Source organism: Marmota flaviventris, chromosome 14 (assembly GCF_047511675.1).
Source record: "Marmota flaviventris isolate mMarFla1 chromosome 14, mMarFla1.hap1, whole genome shotgun sequence".
Taxonomy (NCBI): domain Eukaryota; kingdom Metazoa; phylum Chordata; class Mammalia; order Rodentia; family Sciuridae; genus Marmota; species Marmota flaviventris.
Genome location: NC_092511.1, coordinates 95,441,584 through 95,461,613, shown reverse-complemented (window position 1 = coordinate 95,461,613; position 20,030 = coordinate 95,441,584). Strand labels below are relative to the sequence as shown.

The 20,030-nt window shown below is 35.4% G+C and overlaps 2 protein-coding genes across 10 annotated transcripts in view; both read left to right on the top strand.

The window, feature by feature from the left end:
- The window catches only part of LOC114103297 (E3 SUMO-protein ligase RanBP2), a 66,531-nt gene extending 65,206 nt beyond the window's left edge, over positions 1-1,325 (top strand). For all 3 annotated transcript variants that reach the window (XM_071601966.1, XM_034637277.2, XM_071601967.1), the window contains one exon: positions 141-1,325. In XM_071601966.1, coding sequence (XP_071458067.1) covers positions 141-446 — 306 coding nt within the window. In that variant the 3' untranslated portion in view covers positions 447-1,325. The remainder of the gene's footprint in view (positions 1-140) is intronic.
- Positions 1,326-3,499: 2,174 nt separating this feature from the next.
- The window catches only part of Ccdc138 (coiled-coil domain containing 138), a 65,478-nt gene continuing 48,947 nt past the window's right edge, over positions 3,500-20,030 (top strand). For 4 of the 7 annotated variants that reach the window (XM_027948937.2, XM_027948936.2, XM_027948939.2 and 1 more), the window contains exons 1-5: positions 3,500-3,614; positions 5,184-5,241; positions 9,966-10,083; positions 12,102-12,229; positions 16,261-16,433. In XM_027948937.2, coding sequence (XP_027804738.2) covers positions 3,522-3,614; positions 5,184-5,241; positions 9,966-10,083; positions 12,102-12,229; positions 16,261-16,433 — 570 coding nt within the window. In that variant the 5' untranslated portion in view covers positions 3,500-3,521. The remainder of the gene's footprint in view (positions 3,615-5,183; positions 5,242-9,965; positions 10,084-12,101; positions 12,230-16,260; positions 16,434-20,030) is intronic. The other 3 variants (XM_071601962.1, XM_071601963.1, XM_071601964.1) reach the window with 3 other exon arrangements.

The window sequence follows — 20,030 nt, the reverse complement described above, 5'->3', positions numbered from 1 at the left end:
CATTCAAAAATAAATATTTCTTAAGTTTCAAGATGCATTCTTAAGGAAACTGGATGGTCAGGATTTTTCCTGCAGTGACAACTTCTGTGTGTATTTAATGTTTTACTCAGGATTCCTATTAATTGAAATCTTTTTTTCAGGGGGGAGATATCACCAAACATGATGGAACAGGAGGACAGTCCATTTATGGAGATAAATTTGAAGATGAAAACTTTAATGTGAAACATACCGGTCCTGGCTTACTCTCTATGGCCAATCGAGGCCGGGATACTAATAATTCTCAATTTTTTATAACATTGAAAAAAGCAGAACATTTGGACTTTAAGCATGTAGTATTTGGGTTTGTTAGGGATGGCATGGATACTGTGAAAAAGATTGAATCATTTGGTTCTCCCAAAGGATCTGTTAGTCGAAGAATTAGTATCATAGAATGTGGACAGATATAAAATCATTGTTTTTCATAGTAAATTTTAATCTGTATAAGCAGTCTAATTGAAGCTTAGCTGTTACAGACAATATGGTAATTATGTTCAGCTTTTGAAAATGAACGTTTCCAATGTATAAATGTAAAATTGCAGCTTATAGCTGTTGTCACTTTTTAATGTGTTATAATTGACCTTGCATGGTGTGAAATAAAAGTTTAAACACTGGTGTATTTCAGGTGTACTTGTGTTTATGTACTCCTGATATCTGTATTAAAATGGAATAATAATTAATCTTGTTATAAGCAATAGACCTTTGCAGACTATTGAAGGAATAAGATATATGCAGCTTAATTTTAGTTCCTTTAGAGATATATTTGGACTTTTTGCATGGATATATTTATCATTTAAATAAAGGGACCACAACTTGGATAATTTAATTTTAGATCTGAATTATATTTGGTAATCTTGAACTATTGGTGAGTTCCCTTGTGCATAGAGATTCGTTTATGAATGGATAGAGCCACAGAAGATATTTAACCAAAGTGCTCTTCAATAATCTTTACACCTCCTGTATAGTTACAAATTAAATTTTAGAGCACCCTCTTTTCTTAAAATCTGTAGCTTCCTGTGCCCTTTCAAAGGTATTGATTTTACATTTGAAACAAGTTGACTATTAGTTTTTTTTTTAACTTTTCTTTCATCTGTCTCTACTACCTCAGAAACTTCAGCTTGGTCCTGATGATAGAATTGAATTTTTTCTTGCCGCTATTGTGATAAAGTATGAATATTTTCAAAAGGTCTATATGATGTTATTTGGTTAAAGATTTGCTTTATACTAGATTGTTGCAGTACCTTTTTCTGATGAATTTTGTAGCAGAAATAAAGTGACAATTGATAATAGCCATGACATTTTAAACATTCATTACTTGTGCATCTGTTCATTTTAGTACTAGATGTAAGGAGGACAAGTAAAGAAAGATCTGTACTATAAACTGCCACATAATTTTCACAAGTTTGATACACAACAAATTTGGGGGGGAGATGTTTTGTGTCAAAAGGAAGTGTAACCAAACAGCCAAAAAAAAAAAAAAGAGAGATGTTCTTACTGGCTTACTTAATGTAGAACTACAAAGAATTTCATTATAGCACAAATTTTTTTTATATTGCAATCATGGATATTGACTCCCTTCTATACTTCCATGTTTTTTTTCAGTGAAAATACCTCATTTTGTTTAGTGAGGAAAGACAGGTTTACTCCCTATTGTTTGGTGATTTAGAAATAAGTTATCCAGCAGTGAATACCTGTGAAACCTTCTGTCAGAGATGAGGGCAGGGATGTGATGTGTGGTTTGTGAACACCAGCATTTACATCACTAAATCTTCTTGGTCACAAAGGCAGATACCTAAAATCAACCTCCAGATTTATTAGTTGAATTACTGGAACTTTCAAGGGAACCATAGACTACATGTATGTACATTTAATATTTAGAATGGGTTTCTTTGGAAACCTATGTAATATAAATTGATGTAAAAAGTGTATTGTAATTTTTTCAGCTAAGACAGTTAATGCTGTCATGATTTCAGAATAAATTCTAAGTAAATACAAGTTATTTTAAAGAGAGTTTTTATCGATTTTCATGCTGTCCTAAAGCATAAAAGTTAAAATTAAAAGCTTTAAGGATTTTGGCCAAAAACTTGACAGAGTGATATGTAAACTGAGTTTTCCAGTATTGGTATTCCAGAGATACTTAAAAGTGGCTTGAGGCATTTATAAGAACATCTTTGTGTTATAATTCAGGAAAGAACTTTGTGGTTTCTATTAAACACTAATAAGGTATTAAGCCCATAATGCGTATTTTTTTTCAAACTTGCTGGATTTTATATTGTCTCATTAAAATCTGCTTAAAGATAGAATAAAGTAATTCATTATGCATTTTAAGCAATACTTTATGGCAAAATTGAGTATTGGTTTATTTAGATAAGAACTAAAAAATACTTTGCTAAAGTATTGCTGTTATAAAATCTTGGCATTTGAGAACTTTAATCCAGAGTATTTAGTTGTTAGTTCAGAAATGTAGTTGACAATCAGTTTATAAAAGGGGTTACTCAATTGTTTCAAGGAGGCCCGGCCGGGTGGCACAGGCCTGTAATCCCAGCGGGCTCGGGAGGCTGAGGCAGGAGGATTACAAGTTCAAAGCCAGCCTCAGCATAAACCAGGCCCTACGCAACTCAGTGAGACCCTGTCTCTAATAAAAATACAAAATAGGGCTTGGGTTGTGGCTCAATAGTTGAGTGCCCTTGAGTTCAATTCCCTTTACCCCTCCAAAAATTAAGTGTTAAAACAACTGTCGGCCTCAGTCAGTCTGTTAAATAACGTTTCTTAGGTTGATATGTCATTGAGCACCCGTGAAATGCACACTGTTGTAGGTACTGGGGAAAGCTGGTTTTGTTTTTGTGTTTTAAAGTAGTACATGTTTTCCTGGAGTTTACATTCTAATACTTTGTGATATCCTGTTATACCACAAGCAGAACACAGGCAGGGAAAGCAGAGGTTTCTATGTGTAGCGTTCTACTATATTCTTGATAATTTTCTTCTGTATGACAGCAAAAGCCAGTTCCTATGAAAAGGCAGGTGTTATTTGTGGGTGCAAACGCCCACCAAATGTGCTTAGGGGCCAGGGGCCTCTGCAGTTGTGTTCCAAGCCTCTAGCACTGAGGCCAGGGTATGGTGTCCAGAGCCTGGGCGACTCGCAAGGGCAGGTACAACGCTACTTATTACTCATCAACTTCACCATAGAAAATTAAACATTTGTAACGTGAGGACAACTCGGCGAGGTCCAGCCTCTTGCAGGGCCAAAGTGCCTCAAGACACCAGTGGGACCCAAACCCCACCTTTTAGCCCCGTGTAGTGCCCACCCTACTGCCCACCCTACTGCCCACCCTACTGCCCACCCTACTGCCCACCCTACTGCCCAGCGTGCCCCGGGGGCGGGGCTCGTGCGTCAGGACGCACTTGCGGTGCGCGAGCCCCGCCCCCGAGCTGGGCCACAGGTTTGAGCGCGTTTCCCCGGGAGACCGCCGAGATCGTGGCGCGCCATGGAGTCCCGGGTCGTGAAGCCACCAGGGCAGGATTTTATAGTGGAGCGTCTCAAAAGCCGGTACGGTCTCGGGGGCAGCTGCTCCGGACAGGTGAGGGCGCCTTCCCTTTGTCCGCGGTGGTCTCCAGATGTCGTTCCGCTGCTGTGAAGCCGCAGCCTAGCTCCGCTTGTGACTCGCCGGGGCGCGGGCCTCTCCGCGGGCAGGCCCGGAGGGCGCCGGGGTGCTCTGCGCCCCGCGCGCGGACTTGACGAAAGTCAGCCAGACCTGGGCTGGGCGCCGGTCACACACGGGAAAGAGAAGCTTTCCCTCAAAAAAAAGTCACCCGTAGCTTTTTGCAAGGTTCATGTTATACAGAGCGTGATATAGCACCGTAGAAAGTGCTGTTGAACTTTTGTTTGCAGTACCGTGAGTGAAGCAGGGATAAACAATTTAAATTGGAGGGCGGGTGGTACCAGGGATTGAACTAAGGGGCATTAACCACTGAGCCACATCCACAGCCCTGTCTTGTATTTTATCTAGAGACAGGGTCTCTCTGAATCGCTCAACGACTCGCTTTTGCCGAAGCTGGCTTTGAACTCGAGATCCTCCTGCCACCGCGCCTGGCAACAATTTAATTTTGAAAAAAGACTTATTATTATGAAGTATTTTCAAACTTATAAAAAATAAAATTGCAAGAGTGGTGCGAAGAATTCTTGTAGCCTTCATTTGAATTCACCTGTTAACATTTTGCCACATTTGCTTTACCATTCTCTCCTCTGCTCTATACCTCCTCACACATTTTCCCGCAGGAGCTATTTGAGAGTAATTTGGTTGACTCATGTTCCTTTGCCCCTAAATAAATTTTTTTCTTCCTGTGCATGAGGGCATTTTAAAAAATAACCCATGTAGTATTTTCAGAAAACTTAGCATTTCTACAATAATACTGTGTAATCTGTAGTTCATATTCAAATTTTACTTTACCAATTCTGTTCTTTGCAGAAGTTTTTCTCCCCTGGTACAGAGCCAGTCTAAGAATGAACATGGCATTTGGTTGTTTCTGTTGCCTTTCACAGGGAGCAGGTTCCCAGTTTTTGCTTTTCTTAACATTGATGCTTCTGAAAAGACCATTGCTTATTAAATGTCCCACAATTTTGGATGTGTCTGATGTATCCCTCCTGGTTAGATTCCCATTATACATTCCCAGCAGGAATAGGACATAACTGATGTGTGGGCTGCTTAGATGAATCAAGGGGTACATTATGTTGGTTTGTCCCGTTGATGATGTTAACTTGAATCATTTGGTTAGGATGGTGTCTTCTAGATTTCTCCACTTTAACCTTTATAATTTTTACCTTTATAATTAACACATAATTTGTGGGGAAATATATATGTTTTTTTCTTTCTTTTTCTTTTTTGTTGTTTTGGTACTGGAGATTGAACCTTGGGGTGCTTTACCACTGAGCCACATCCCAGCCCTTTTTATTTCTTATTTTGAGACAGTCTCACTAAGTTGCTTATGGCCTCATGAAATTGCTAATGCTGGCCTTGAAATTGTGATCCGCCTGAGTCTCCTGAATTACTGGTATGTGCCACTGCGTTTGGCTGTGGGGAAATATTTTAAGACAGTAAATTGATTATTAGTATACAAATTAAGCATGTCTTTTTTCTTTTTTTTTTTAGTATGATTTTTCAAATTTTGATCAGGCTAAATATAAGACAAGATCTATAACTTCCCCAGGTAAGCTAATAAAATATTTTGCATATTTTTAGTTTTTAACAAATTCAATTTGAGAGACATTTTTTTAATATTGTTTAGATTTGTAGTTAGTGCTAGATATCTTGTGATACCAAGATTTATTTTTTTCATTACCCCTGGTAATGAACTAATAGTAACCATAATTGCAGGGAAGGAGGTGGTAAATGTTTAAGGTGTCTTTAAAATTCAAATGTTTTGTTTTTAATTTTTTTTTTTTTTAGTATAACAGTATGTCTATCATTGAAGATGTTAAGAATTAATCGGACTATGTTAGAAAAAGAAAACGAATAGCTACTTTTTAGGCATAAACTTTTCTGAGTTGTTAGGATAGTAATTTAATAATCACTGTAGAAGGTATGTATCAAATAAATATACTTGGAAAAAATAATTATACTATGGGATTGAGTTGGTTGTAATAGTCTGAGATGTTAAGTCCGTTTGATGTATTCTAATGTTTCTCAGTTGATTGTGGGGCGGAGTTCTGAAAGATTTATCTGTTGGTAAATTAAGGTATTGAAGTCATCCACTATTATTGTATTGAGGCTGGTTTGAGGCTGGTCTCTCCCTATAAGTCCTGCAATTTGTTTTATAAAATTGGGTTCTATGACATTGGTACATGTGTATTTACAACCATTATATCATCTTGATGGATTATTCCTTTTATCAGAGTATAGGACCTTCTTTGTCTCTCATGACTGATTTGAGGTCAGTTTTGTTGGATGTAAAGCCTGACTACTCTTGCTTGCTTTAGGATTCCATTTGATGGGAATTGCATTCTCCATCCTTTCATCTTCAGTTTATGAATGTTTTTGGTAGTGAAGTGGATTTCTTGCAATAGTAACCGAATGGGCCCCACTTTTTAATCCTATCAGCTAGTCTGTGTCTTTTTTTTTAAAGATGGACACAATATCTTTATTTATTTTATTTATCTTATGTGGTGCTGAGGATTGAACCCAGTGCCTCACATGTCCAAGGCAAGCGCTGTACCACTGAGCTACAACCCCAGTCCCTAGTCTGTGTCTTTTAATCAGATAATTCACATCATTTACATTAATAGTTATATTGAAACTATATTGAAAGAAATATACTAGTTTCTTTCATTTGTTTTCTTTGGTTGAAAATTTTGTGTTCATTTCTTTCTTATTTATCTTAAGAGTTTTTGTTGATTTACTGATATAATCATATTTGATTTTTGCATATCCCTCTTTTGTTTAGCCTTTCTAGTGAGATCTGTTTTTTCCTATTCTTTTGTGGTTGTGTTGTCTGGTTCTTCATCTGAGTATAGTATTCTGTATTGCTGGTTTAGTAGTCATGAATTCTTTTAGTTCATGCTTTGCTTATCTTTTTTTTTTTTTTTTTTTTAATTCTGAAAGATTCTGAAAGATAAATGCTGGATGTAGTAATTTACCTTGGCAGTTATTTTCTTCCAGGTCTTGAAATATATCAGTCCATGCCCTCCTGGCCTTTAGTTTTTGTTGAGAAATCTGCTATTGTTCTGATGAGTTTGCCTTTATAAATTATTTAGTGCTTTTCTCTTGCAGCTTTTAATAGTCTTTTTTTGTTCTGTGTTTTTTGGCATTTTAACTTTAATACTCATGGAGAGGTTCTTTTCTGGTCATGTCTATTGGCATTCCATATCATTTCAAGATTTGGGAAATCTTCTGCTGTTATTTCAGTGAGTGAGTTTTGTATGCCTTTTGCTCATATCTCTACTCCTTCCTCTAGAACTATGCGTCTTAAGTTTGATCTTTTATGTTGTTCCAGAGCTTTTGTGTGAACATAGTGTTCTGTAGTTTCTTGGTACCCTTTCCTTATTACTGTGTGAATGTTCTAGTTCATGTACCTTGTCTTCAAGCTCTGAAATTTTGTCTTCTGCTTGGTTTAGTCTATTGGTGAGACTTGGAACTGGGGTTTTTATTTTGATTTAGTGAAAGTTTTATTTCCAAGATTGCAGTTTGGTTCTTTCCCAGAATCTCTCTTTATTAAATTGCTCTTTCATGTTGCATTGTCTTCTTTAATTCATTCAGCTGCTTATTTGTGTCTTCTTTTAATTCATTTGATCATTTAAAAATATTTTTAGTTTTAGAAGGACACAATACCTTTATTTTATTTATTTATTTTTATGTGGTGCTGAGGATCGAACCCAGTGCCTCAAATGTGCAGGGCAAGCGCTCTGCCACTGAGCTACAACCCCCGCCCTCATTTGATCATTTTAATGATCAGGTTTTAAACTTCTTTGTTCCAGCATTTCATCTACATTTATACTTACAGATTCGGTTCCTGGGGAGTTAAGAACTTGTTTCTGTGTTGAGACTTGGATGTGTTGGGCTGGTGATCTCTTTCACTATTATGTGAGGGTCTTCTTAGTGAGAAATCATCTTTCTACGTTGTGGCCTGTGTAGTGTTGAGATTCATTCCAAGTGGAGTTTACATTGTAGTTTCCCTGCAGCTCTTTAGACTGTGTTTGGTGGAGTTTGAATACTTTGTCAGAACTTGAGGGATTCATTTATTTTGTAGGCCTTCTGTGAGTGGAGTCCCACTGCTAGTTCAGGCAAGTATGATATAATCAGTGGAGTATATAAAGTATACTTTCCACGGCTGTTTTTCTAGCATTTGTTAGCACAGTACAATGTAAGAGGGCTTGCATGTGGCCCCTTATTGGGGGCATGGTCACAACAGTTGTGTTTATTCGTTTGTTGTTGCTAAGGGAGTGTAATAGTCTTCAGCCCACTCCTGTCATCTGTGCATACTTACGGCCAGGTTGTCTACTGGGTGTTTTCTCTACCCTCTTTTTTAAGTTGAGGTATCCATCAAAGTTTGAGCAAGACCCAGTCCTGGATAGACAAAGGTACAGTTTCTCTCAACTAGGTCAGAATTAAAAGCTCAGTGTCAAAGTCATCTATCCAGTATGTTCAAGGTGCTCAGTTTAATCCATAGCACTGGTTTGAGAGGAGAAAATGACCACCAGTAACAGTGAACAACTTGAAAGCAAACCATATATTAACATAAAATAAAAATATATTTAAAAAAGAACCTCTACAACCCCGCTAACCATAGAGAAGTAAGGGGAACTCATAATATAGAATAGTTTAAAAATTAGACATCAAAGAAAGTAGAATTAATACTGAAATAGAATAGCTGGGCACATTGGCTCACAGCTATACCCAGCTACTCTGGAGGCTGAGGCAGGACTAATACAAGTTTGAGGTTAGCCTGGGTATTTAATGATACCCTGACTTAAGAGTTAAAAAAAAAAAAAAAAAAAAAGTCTTGGTTGTCTGGGTTGTAGCTCAGTGGTAGAGCAACCCTGGATTCAATTACCAGTACTGTACAAAATAAATAAATAAATACTGAATAAAAATTTAAAAGGAGGAAACAGAAGAAGAAAAATGAAAAGAAAAGGGGATAAAAATGAGAAAGGAGAGACAAAAGCAAAAATCCAATTAAATAATTAAAACTTTTAACAAAATTAGATAAAAGTATTAAAAAAGTGAAGGAAACAAAAACAACAAAGAACAAGATGAAACAAGAAACGTCAGATTGCTCCTTCCCAAGATATTTTAGATGGAGAGACTCTTTCCAAGACCCTGAATTTTTGTCATTTCCCAGATATGGGGACATTGTGGGTGCTGGTGGCAGTATGATGTGTTCCTTCTCAGCTCCAGCTTAGGCAGGCAGAACCAGTAGGGCAGTGTGTAGACTGAGCTCCACCTCTCCTTTCCCACCAGCGTGGGCTAAGGCAAAGTTATCTGCAGCAGGGCTAAGTTCACTCCCAAGGTCTCTGATTTTTGCACCAGGAATGGGTGTGCGATGACAGTAGGAGCCATCTACCAGCCTGTCTCAGCCTCCATGCCTGTGAACCAATCTGGTTTGCTCACCCTTGGTCCCAAGATCTTCAGTCAGTGCACTTGGGCGTGTGGCAAATGTCCAAACTGTAGTGCTATGTTTTCTGCCTCTGAGTGTGGAAGAAGCCACTAAATCAATGGGATCTGCACTGGCATAGGGAGCCTCCTTGAATGAAGAGATTTACCAGTTTAAGCCACTGTGCTCCTGAACCCAGCCTTCTTGTAAATCCACACACAACTACTGTCTCTTTTTCACAGATATCCAACCATGCATTTTAAGTAGAAGTGTCTTCGGTTTCCCATTGCCTAGAGTCCTCAGCAGTCATTTCCCTGAGCCCAAACTGACTCTCACTGGACACCTGCTGGAATAGAGAAGAGAAGAGGAAATTGGGTCTTGGGGATATAAAAAATGCAGGGGTTTCTGATCTCCCAAGCAATAAACTCAGACAGTGGGACCCATCTGAAGATGGCTCCTCATTGTGGCATTGATGGATCTCCTGCAAAGTACAGGGAATCTTTTTTCTCTTGCTAGCTTTTTGTATAGATCCTAGGTCTCTTTTTATTCTAAAACACAATATTTTGGGGTTTCACCTGATCACTGGCTCTCTATAGTTGTACTCCAATGCTTTTCTGTGGCCCCCTACTTCAACATGCAGCTGCACACCTTTCATTTTGGTTCAGTCTCATCGAGCAATAGGGAAACCCTCAGTGCCTCTAATCTGCCATCTTCAGGAGTCCCTTGATTCCAGTTATCTATAAAGCTTGCATTAAGGAGACATACAAATAAGAAAGCATTTGGTGGATGGAGTCTTATTTTAGGAGGCTAGGATTAGATAATTAGTATATCTTTTATATTGACAGATGATTTGGATATCTACTCCTCTGGAGATAAAGTTGGTTCCTTGAAATGTTATTCTGATGAAAGAAAACATTGTACAACATCTTTTTGCGGTTCATTCAAGCACTTAAATGTGAATTGGTAAAGTATTCAGAATTCTGTTATTTTTCACTCAGTACTTCAAGGAATTTGAGAAAGGGAAAAGGGCAGATTGTTCATGTGTTTGTTCTTCCTTGGGGGGAATGAATAAGCGGTCTGAGGCCCACTGAATATTTGAAGAGACTAATTTATTAATTTTTACTGAGAATTTCTTATTAAAGCATAGACACCTGATGTCATAATGGAAAGTAAATTATTTGCCTAAATTAAAAGATAAAAAATTACTTATGTGTGTATTCATCCAGGACCTAAATGAAAACTGTGCTCTTTTCTTTAAAAAAGGAACTCAGAAAAACACTTCAGTATAGGATTTTGGGGTAGTGACACTCAACCCAGTATCTGTTTTAGCTCCAGTAGTATGTTAAGTACTGTATATGAAGTAGTTGACAGAGATTGAAGGGGATGTAGTAACTAGAAACGTATGATACAGTACTGTGCAAAACAGGGTTACAGGAGATAAAGTGAAATGAATGTTTAAATTGAACATTTAATGATTATAATTCATGGTAGAAGAATGTGATTATCAAGAAGATAAAACATTTCAAAATAATGTAAAACTATAAAGGTGTGTGCGTATGCAAAATAAAATGTTGAAATAAACAATTGTGCTTAACATATTATTAACATAACCGTATTTGGAAGGTTGAATATTTTAAATGAATTGCCTCTTTTTCTAATTAAATGAGTTGATTCATTTAAAGCACTTTGAACATTGCTGGATACATAGTAAAATACTCAAACATTAACTGTGATCATTATTGTTATTACTGTTTTGTTTGTCATTCACAAAATAATTGATTAGAGACCAGGACTTGAGGTAGACTGAATGTAGGGAGAAAAGTAGAAATTACTTTAAAGTAATAATTATGACTTCATAGAAATTATTTTCTTATGTTTAACTGATATTTTAACCATTTTTGTTTATATAAGTGACCTGGATATAATTCCAAATTATAATTTGAAGGTTTTGAATTATGAAGGTTTTCCCACCATTTGACCTTTTCACAGTCTCTGTCTATAATCTAGTGTAGAAGTATGCTGTCCAGCACAGTAGCTACAGACTGCATGTAGCTGTTAAGAACTTGAAAAATGGGGCTGGTCTGAATTGAGATGTTTTAAGTTTAAAATACACATTGGATTTCAAAGACTTAGCATGGATAAAAGAAAGTAAAGTGTCTTCATAATAATTTTTATATTGATTTTTTTGGGGGGGAGGTACCAGGGATTTAACTCAGGGGTACTTAACCACTGAGCCACATCCCCAGCCCTATTTTGTGTTTTTATTTAGAGACAGGGTCTCACTGAGTTGCTTAGGGCCTTGGGAAGTTGCTGAGGCTGGCTTTAAACTAGTGAACTCGTGATCTTCCTGTCTCAGCCTCCCTAGCTGCTGGGATTACAGGTGTGTGCCACCATGCCTGGCTTTTATATTGATTTTATGTTGAAGTGGTAACATTGTAATTATACTGAGAATGTATTACTAAAGTTTACCTCTTTGTATGTTTTTAATGTGCTACCAGAAAATTTTAAATGACTGATGTGTCTTGTTATATTCCTTTTGAACAGCACTGTTCTAGAAAGTTCTAGTCTGAGATGATCTTTTTGGAGAAATACCTGGGATTCTAGTTCTGTTTCAGTCTTTATTAGTTATGTCACCTGTCAGTTATTTAACTTTCCTCATCGTAAACTTTAATTCTTTACCTAAAATAGATAACAATACATGTTGTATCTTTCTCACTGAATTATTGGGGATCAGCAGAAAGAATTTGGCAGTTCTAGAGCATTCTACAGATATAATGAATAGAAAAGATTGAAGGATGCTTAGTGGGTTATCAAAATCAATGATGGTTAATTTTTACATTTTTATCTTTTACATGCTTATTTTTTTGCATTTAAAAATGTTTATTTTTCTCATTTGTTATGCTGCTTATATTTAAAACAATTTTATTCCTCCCAAATGCTATAGTAACTTCCAGATTTCTGTGATAGAATTTTTTTTAAAGCCTAGATGATGAACTGGATTCTTTTCATGATTTGAATAATCGGGAAACAGAAGAAGATGTAATCGAGAATGATCATAGAGTTAGAACCTCCAAAATAACCAAACAGTCTTTTAAAGAAATAGAAAAAGGTAAAAAAAAAAAAAAAAAAAAAAAAAAAGATTTAAATAGTAATTTTGTCAGTACATATAAAACTTACCTCTTAATAATAACACCGGTTTTCAAGAATCTATGTATTTCTCTGTTCTGAATTTTTGTAAGCCCTGAAATGGTTACTATGCTTGTTATTAACTAGAGAAGAGAAACATGAACTTCATTATTTTCCAGTTGTATGCTTGTGTTTTCAAAACTTCTCAAGATAAGTAAATAACAGAATACTTTTATGATTGATGCCTTCAGTTCTTTTTCATGTCAGTGTTTGTTAGAAAGTAAGAAAATGATTGTGGTAGTGTTGGACTAACCCTAATATTTTGAGAAAACAGTACAGATTACTTACAGTATGGCTTCCTCAGTCAACACTGAACTAGTAGCAGTTCTCTATGTATCTGTCTTCATTTCATAGTTTTATCAGGATTTCATGGAAAGCGGCAACCAGTGATGAAGCCTTTTGCTTTTTGGCTGCAAGAGTTCCAGCACACTATTGCTGATACTCTCTTTTTTTCCTACAAATATTTTGTCTGCACACAATACACATTCATTTTCCCCTTTCTCCCCTCTCCTTCATCTCATTTGTCACATGGATCTCAGTATTTGAAGACAATGAAAATTACTTCAGTTTAGACTTGTGTGTCTCATTATATGGTGGGTTTTCCTACTAAAAACATAGATTGAATTATTTTAAGAGGTGAATGAATATACATGAAAGTTGACCAAAAAAAGTAAGGAATGCTCAGGTCAGAAATTATCAGGTATTTAGAGAGGCAAGCAAAGCACTGAACTAGTCTTTTTACTTTTAGTGTGTTTGCTGAACTGAATATAGTGAAATTTTCTTAAAAATTCATTCAGCATCTGTCTAAAATGGAGACTCTAGTGGGAAGCACCCTCCCTTAAAGGTGGGCTCCTTTAACCTAATGCAAGTTAAAACCACTGCTAGAGAGCATTTTATGCTCTAATTGTTAGATTGTTAAATTCTAATGGTACAGTGTTGGTAAGAATATGAAGTAAGAGCAACTTACTCATCCAGTGCTTTTGAGAGTAAATTAATGTAACCACTTTGGAAGAAAATGGCATCAGTAGTAAAGTTGAACCTGTGCATATAGCCTAGTACATGTACACTACTAACCATATTCCTCAGAAAAACTTTTGTATGAACTCGTGTATCAGATGCATGACTGTGTAGCATCTGTATAGCCAGAGCAGCTCAAATACCCCTCTATAGGAGAAAGTTGTCGTGTATTTATAAAATAGGATAAAGCAGTGAAGGTTTGTGAACCCATCATTCTGAAATCATCATGGATATATTTCAAAGAACTTATTAGTATTTAAAGGAGGAGTTTATAGAAATTATTATAGACATAATTGAAATTGGGCAAAACAAGAACTGTGTGTGTGGGTATGTGTTAAAATTGCTTTTACTTTAGACAACTTTTATTATAAATATTAAATCATTAATTTTACAAATTAATGGGTTTCACTTACATGCATATATCATGTTTTAATCATGTATACCCTCCCAACTGCTTTCTTTTACTTTCCTCTGTTTTTGGCTCTCTGGTTTTCTTTCCCTTCCCTAAAATTCCTTCTGTACTTTCAGATTACCTTTTTTCCCTAACAGTTTCTATGTATGAGGGAAAACATGTGATACTTATCTTTCTGAGTCTGGCTTATTTCACTTAACATGAGAAACTCCAGTACCATCTGCTTTCCTGTAAATGACATGTTTTTTTATTGCTGAATAATATTCCATATGTATATATGTCACATTTAAAGATCCATTCATCTGTTGACAGCACCTAGGCTGATTCTATAACTTGGCTATTATTAGTAGTGCCACAATAAAAATAGGTATGCAGATGTCTTTTTTGAATGCTGACTTCATTTCCTTCAGAAATATAGCCAGGAATGGTTGTATAGCTGCATCATATGGTAATTCTGTTTTTAATTTTTGAGGAACCTCCATATTGTTTTCCATAATGGCTGTGTTAATTTACATTCTCACCAACATTGTGTAAGTGTTCCTTTTTCACATTCTTGCCAGCATTTGTTCTTTTTTTTTTTTTTTTTTAATTTTTGTTGTTGTTGTTGTCAATGAATTTATTTATTTATTTATTTATTTATTTATATAAGGTGCTGAGAATCCAACCCAGTGCCTCATACATGCTAGGCAAGTGCTCTATCACTGAGCTACAATTCCAACCCCACTTTTTTAAAAAAACATTTTTTTAGTTGTATATGGTTATATTTTAGTTGTATATGGTTGTATCTTTGTTTTATTTATTTGTTTATTTTTTATGTGGTGCTGAGGATCGAACCCAGGGCCTCACACATGCTGAGCAAGCAATCAACCACTGAGCTACAACCCCCACCCTACTTTTTGTTTTTTTTGACTAGCCATTTTGACTAGGGTTGTGTGGAATCTCAATGTAGTTTTTTTTTTTTTTAATACCTTTATTCCATTCATTTATTTTTATGTGGTGCTGAGGATTGAACACAGGGCCCTGTGCATGCTAGGCAAATGTTCTACCACTGAGCCACAATCTCAGCCCCTCAATGTAATTTTGATTTGCATTTCCCTGATGGCTAAAGATGTTGAGCACTTTTTCACATATTTATTGGCCATTTTATACTTGATTTTGAGAAGTATCTGTGCAGATTATTTCCCCGTTTATTGACTGGATTACTTGCTCTTTTGTTGATGACTTTTTTTAATTTTTTTTTTTTTTTTTTTAGTTGTAGATGGACACAATACCTTTATTTTATTTGTTTATTTTTATATGGTGCCAGGGATCGAACACAGTGCCTCACACATGCTAGGCAAGCTCTCTACCACTGAGCCACAACCCTGGCCAAACTTTTTTGAGTCTTTATGTAAATCTGGATGTTAATCCTCTGTCAGTTGAATAGTTGGCAAATATTTTCTGTCATTCTGTAGGTTTTCTTTTAACTCTGTTCTTTCTTTTGCTGTGCAGAAACTTTTAAATTTGATGTAATCCCATTTGTCAATTGTTGCTATTATTTCCTGAGCTATTAGGGTCAATTTTGAGTTGATTTATTTATGGGGTGAGACATAGGGGTCTAGTTTCAGTTTTCTACACTTGAATATCCAATTTTCCCAGTACCATTTGTTGAGGCTATCTTCCTTCCAACATGTGTTCTGGCTCCTTGGTAGAAAATCTCAGATGGCTATAGAGGTGTGGGTTTGTTTCTAGGTCCTCTAATTCCATTGGTTTTTACATCTCTTTTTATGCCAATACTGTGATTTTTTTTGTTACCATCACAATATACTCTAGTATATTTGAAATCAGGTATCGTGATGCCTCCAGCCTTGCTCTTTGGTTTTTCCTCAGGATTGCTTTGGCAACTTTGGGGTTTTTATGCTTCCATCTGAATTTTAGGATTTTTTTTCCTAGTTCTATGAAGAATGTCATTGGTATTTTGATGAGAATTGCATTGAATCTATAGTTGCTTTTGATAGTTTGGCCATTTTAACTGTGTTTCACGAACATGGGATGTCTTTTTATCTTCATCTTATGGTGTCTTCAATTTCTTAAGCATTTTATAATTTTCACTGTAGAGGGTTTTTTTTTTTTTTTTTGCCTCCTAAATAAGTACTTTTTAGATATAAGTGATAGGAAGTAAAAAGAAAAAAAATAGGGCAATAATTAACTGGACTTGTTGGTTTGGTTACAGGGAAGAGAAGGGAATGTGGTAAGTTTCTGAAGTGATGTTCTATTTCCTAGGCAGTTAATAGGTAGTGTTTTCCTGCATTTTAAAATAATTAAATTTGAAATAACTTCATACTTAGAGAAAAGTTACACAAAGAATTCCTGTATACTCTTAATCCAGATTTTCTAAATGTTACAATTTTACTATATTTGCTATATTATTCTTTCTCTCTCTTGAAACTTTTTCACAGTACTGTAATTTATACTTAAAATAATTTTTCCTGAAGATTACTGGAACTGTAATAAAGTTTATAATTAAAATTTTATTTACTTGGCAGTTGACCTGCCAACAGATAGGGCCTTATCAAAACCTCGGACTGAATATTGTGATGTCAGTGACTCTCCATTGAAAAGCTGTCCAAAATCCAACGTGTCAAACAAGCAGACTTTACTTCCACATCAAATAAATCAGATATATGATGAGTTATTTCAAATACATCTGAAACTGCAGGTAAGATTTAAATTCTGACTTGAGAATTCAGAAATATTTATATTCTAAGCACCAAGTATTCATAAAAGTTGAATACAAGGTATTTAAATTATTATAGAGATGTGGGCTAAGGCAAGGTCAGAAGGGAAAAAACTCAATTTGTAGGAACTATTGAGGGAGAAAATGTAGAGACTGAAAGAAAAATATTAGAAGTGTTTTTATTTGTAGGGATGTGTCTTAGACTTCAGATTGTTCTGTGTTTTATGTTTATCCTTTTCCTCTCCTATTCTTCAGAAACAAATCTTCTGGTAAAGTGTGCTTTTTGAATTAGGTGTTCTAGATTCATTGTTTTAAATATTACATAGTAAAAAGTTTCCTTGTCAGCTCTCACTAAAATGCATCTCTGAACCTTGCAATTTATCTTATCTTTGGGGTTTGTTTCTAAGGATATAATTTATGTAGTTATCAAATTTCCACTAAGAGTACAGAAAGAATACAGAGTTTACATACATATTACATACACTTGAAATACCAAAAATATATTTTAAAACCAGCAGTTCATTTTGTTAAATTAATTCATGTTGCATTAATGAAGCATTTCAGAAAAAGTTTTTCTTAGCCTAAATGACTAGGAAAAAATTTAGAGACTAAGACCGAATCTCAAGAATTTAGAGAGGAGAACAATGGAAAGGTCATTTCAGGTATAAGGAATTAGGAGATGAGAGATGTTTGGAAAGGAGTGATTGTCAGATTGTGAAGTTAGCTGCATGTCTGGGAAATAAAATAGTGAAAACTGAGGCTAGCTGTTTCATAGTTTTTTGTTTTTGTTTTTTCTTTTAATCAATGGAGTGACAGTAGAAAGACTTTCGATAATACTCTATAGAATAAAAAATAACCAAGGTTGCAAGGATATATCTATGGTCTATAGTAAACAATAAAGATAAAAGTATTTAATAAGAAAGTAAAATATAAGGGAGTAGTCTGATTTTATTAATCTGTTTTAAAATTTTATTTTTAGTTGTAGATGGACACAATATCTTTATTTTTATTTGTTCATTTTTTTTTTAATGTGGTGCTGGGGACCGAACCCAGGGCCTCACGCATGCAAGGCAAGCACTCTACCACTCAGCTACAACTCCAGCCCTGATTTTATTAATCTTTAGTCTGCCTTTAAAGTTTACTTTGTAGTGTTAGAGTTGTCACTAAGCATATACTTTTTTTTTTTTTTTTTACTATTAAAAAAGTTTTTTTTTTACAAAAAGTTCAATCATGTACATGATCCAATTTTTACAGCATAGTATAAAACAGGCCCTTTGGAGAGGAGACATGGATTTCTCTGAACAGCCATTAATTATACTCATTCCAAGGCTACTAACTTGACAATATTTTTTACCATTCCAATATTGTTCTGTTGCCCATTAGTTGCCATCTTCACACATTCATTCCAAGATTTGTTAAAAGGGCTTCATCCTGGCAATATTCCTTGATCATGTCTGCCACCGTTTAATTTCAGGGCCATAAATTTTTTCAGTTTGGGAGGGTAAGCTTTGCTCATTGTCTATTTTATAGACTCAGAGATGTTTTGAAATGGAATTGGTGGCCTCCAAGCATATATATTTTTGTTACTCTATTGATTTAATTTATTCAATAAATATTTGAGTACCTGCTAATATGTGTTTGTATATATCTGCCTCTTGCTACATGTAGCTTATTAGAAGCAATCATAAGTATCCATATAACTATAACTTCATAAACTTAAATGAAGAAATGATAAATGTATAATGTAAGTACCTGATTTGGGAAGATTAAGATTGAGATTGAAGGAGACTGAGGTAAGGTTTTTAAGTTAAATCCTGAAAAATGAGTAAAAGATTTAGATTCTACACTGAGATATTCCAGTATGAGAAGTTTCTGAGGCATGGTAAATTAACGAATTTATTCAAAGAAAATGTAGTAGGTAACTCTGAAGATGTTTAAAGCAAAATCTAATGTATGCTTACATAAATGTCTTAGAGGCGGACAGGGGTAGAATTTGAGAAACCAGAGAGCATTCTACTACTGCAGGAGTCCAACTGAGAGATAAGGGTAACTTGGACTGGGGTGGTAGCAGGGGAATACAAATGGATAAATTAAAGATTTATTGTAGAGCCAAAATTGTTTGGACTTGGCATAATGAATTCGATGAAGTATAGGAAGACTAAGTTGATTGTCACATTTCTGGTTTGTGTGGTATGGAGAAAGAATGAATTTCAGGGAGAAGAGCAATACTTCTGTTTGAAATGAGTCAGGTTTGGTAGTAAAATACCAATAGCCTGGCTATTAGAAAATAGATATGAGGTGATTATCTAATTTGGGAGTCATCTATCGTGTCAGCATTCCTTCACTGAAACAGAATATCAGAAATAATTAACTTATAAAGGGAAAAAGTTTATTTTGGCTCACAGTTTTAGAGATTTCATTCCATGATCAATTGGCCATTGCTTTGGGTCTTTGGTAAGGCAGCACATCATGGCAGGAACATGGGGCAAAAACCACTGCTCATTTCATGGCCAGGAATCAAAAGACAGAAGGGGCCAGGAACACACTATCCCCTTCAGTGGCACTTACACAGTGACCTAAAGATCTTTCTTTAGTACCCACCTTTTTTTTAAAGGTTCTACAACCTCCCACTTAGTGCCACTCTGTGGACCAAGCCTTTAACCACTGGGCCTTTGGGGGAGTCCGCATCCAAATATGTTAGTGTTTAAAATTGTCACTGGTAGTAAGAGGTTAAAGAAGTTAGTGTAACATAATGTTAATAGTCAGAAGGTATCCTGGATTAGGATGGGGACCTCAAGGATACAAAGAAGTGGTTGGATTTTAGAGATATTTAAAAGATTAGTTCCATAGGACTTAGAAATTGTTTGGATTTAGGACATGTGTTAGAAATTTTGTCAAGGGCAAAATGCACGTTGGATAAATCATGCTGCATTTGGCTTATATATAAAACTGAAGGAGGAGAAGATTCGATTTTTTTCTTTTTAATTTATAACATTAATTTTTTAAAAAATATTTTTTTAGATGTATAGACCTTTATTTTATTCATTTACTTATACGTGGTGCTGAGAATCGAACCCAGTGCCTCACACATGCTAGGCAAGAGCTCTACCACTGAGCCACAGCTTCAGCCCCTATAACATTAATTTTTTTAGTGTATACTTAAATTATTTTTATTATATTCACAGAGTTGTACTGTTGTCACTATAACCAATTTTAGAGTATTTCATTATCTCAGAAAGAAACCCCTACCCATTAGAGTCATTCCTTATTTCCTCCAAAATCCCTTCAGCCGTAAGCAACCACTAATCTACTTTCTGTTTCTATAAATTTGTCTCTTCTGGACTTTTCATATTACTGGAATTTTATAATATGTGATCTTTTATAAATAACTAACTTCTTTTACTTAGCATGATAATTTCAAATTTCATTCATGTTATACCATGTATCAGCACATGCTTTTTTCCTTTTCCTTTTAGTACTAGGGGATCGAACCCAAGGGAGTTGCATCACTGAGCATTCCCATCTTGTTCATTTTTACTTCAAGGCAAGGTCATGTAAGTTGCCAGGTTGGCCTTGAAT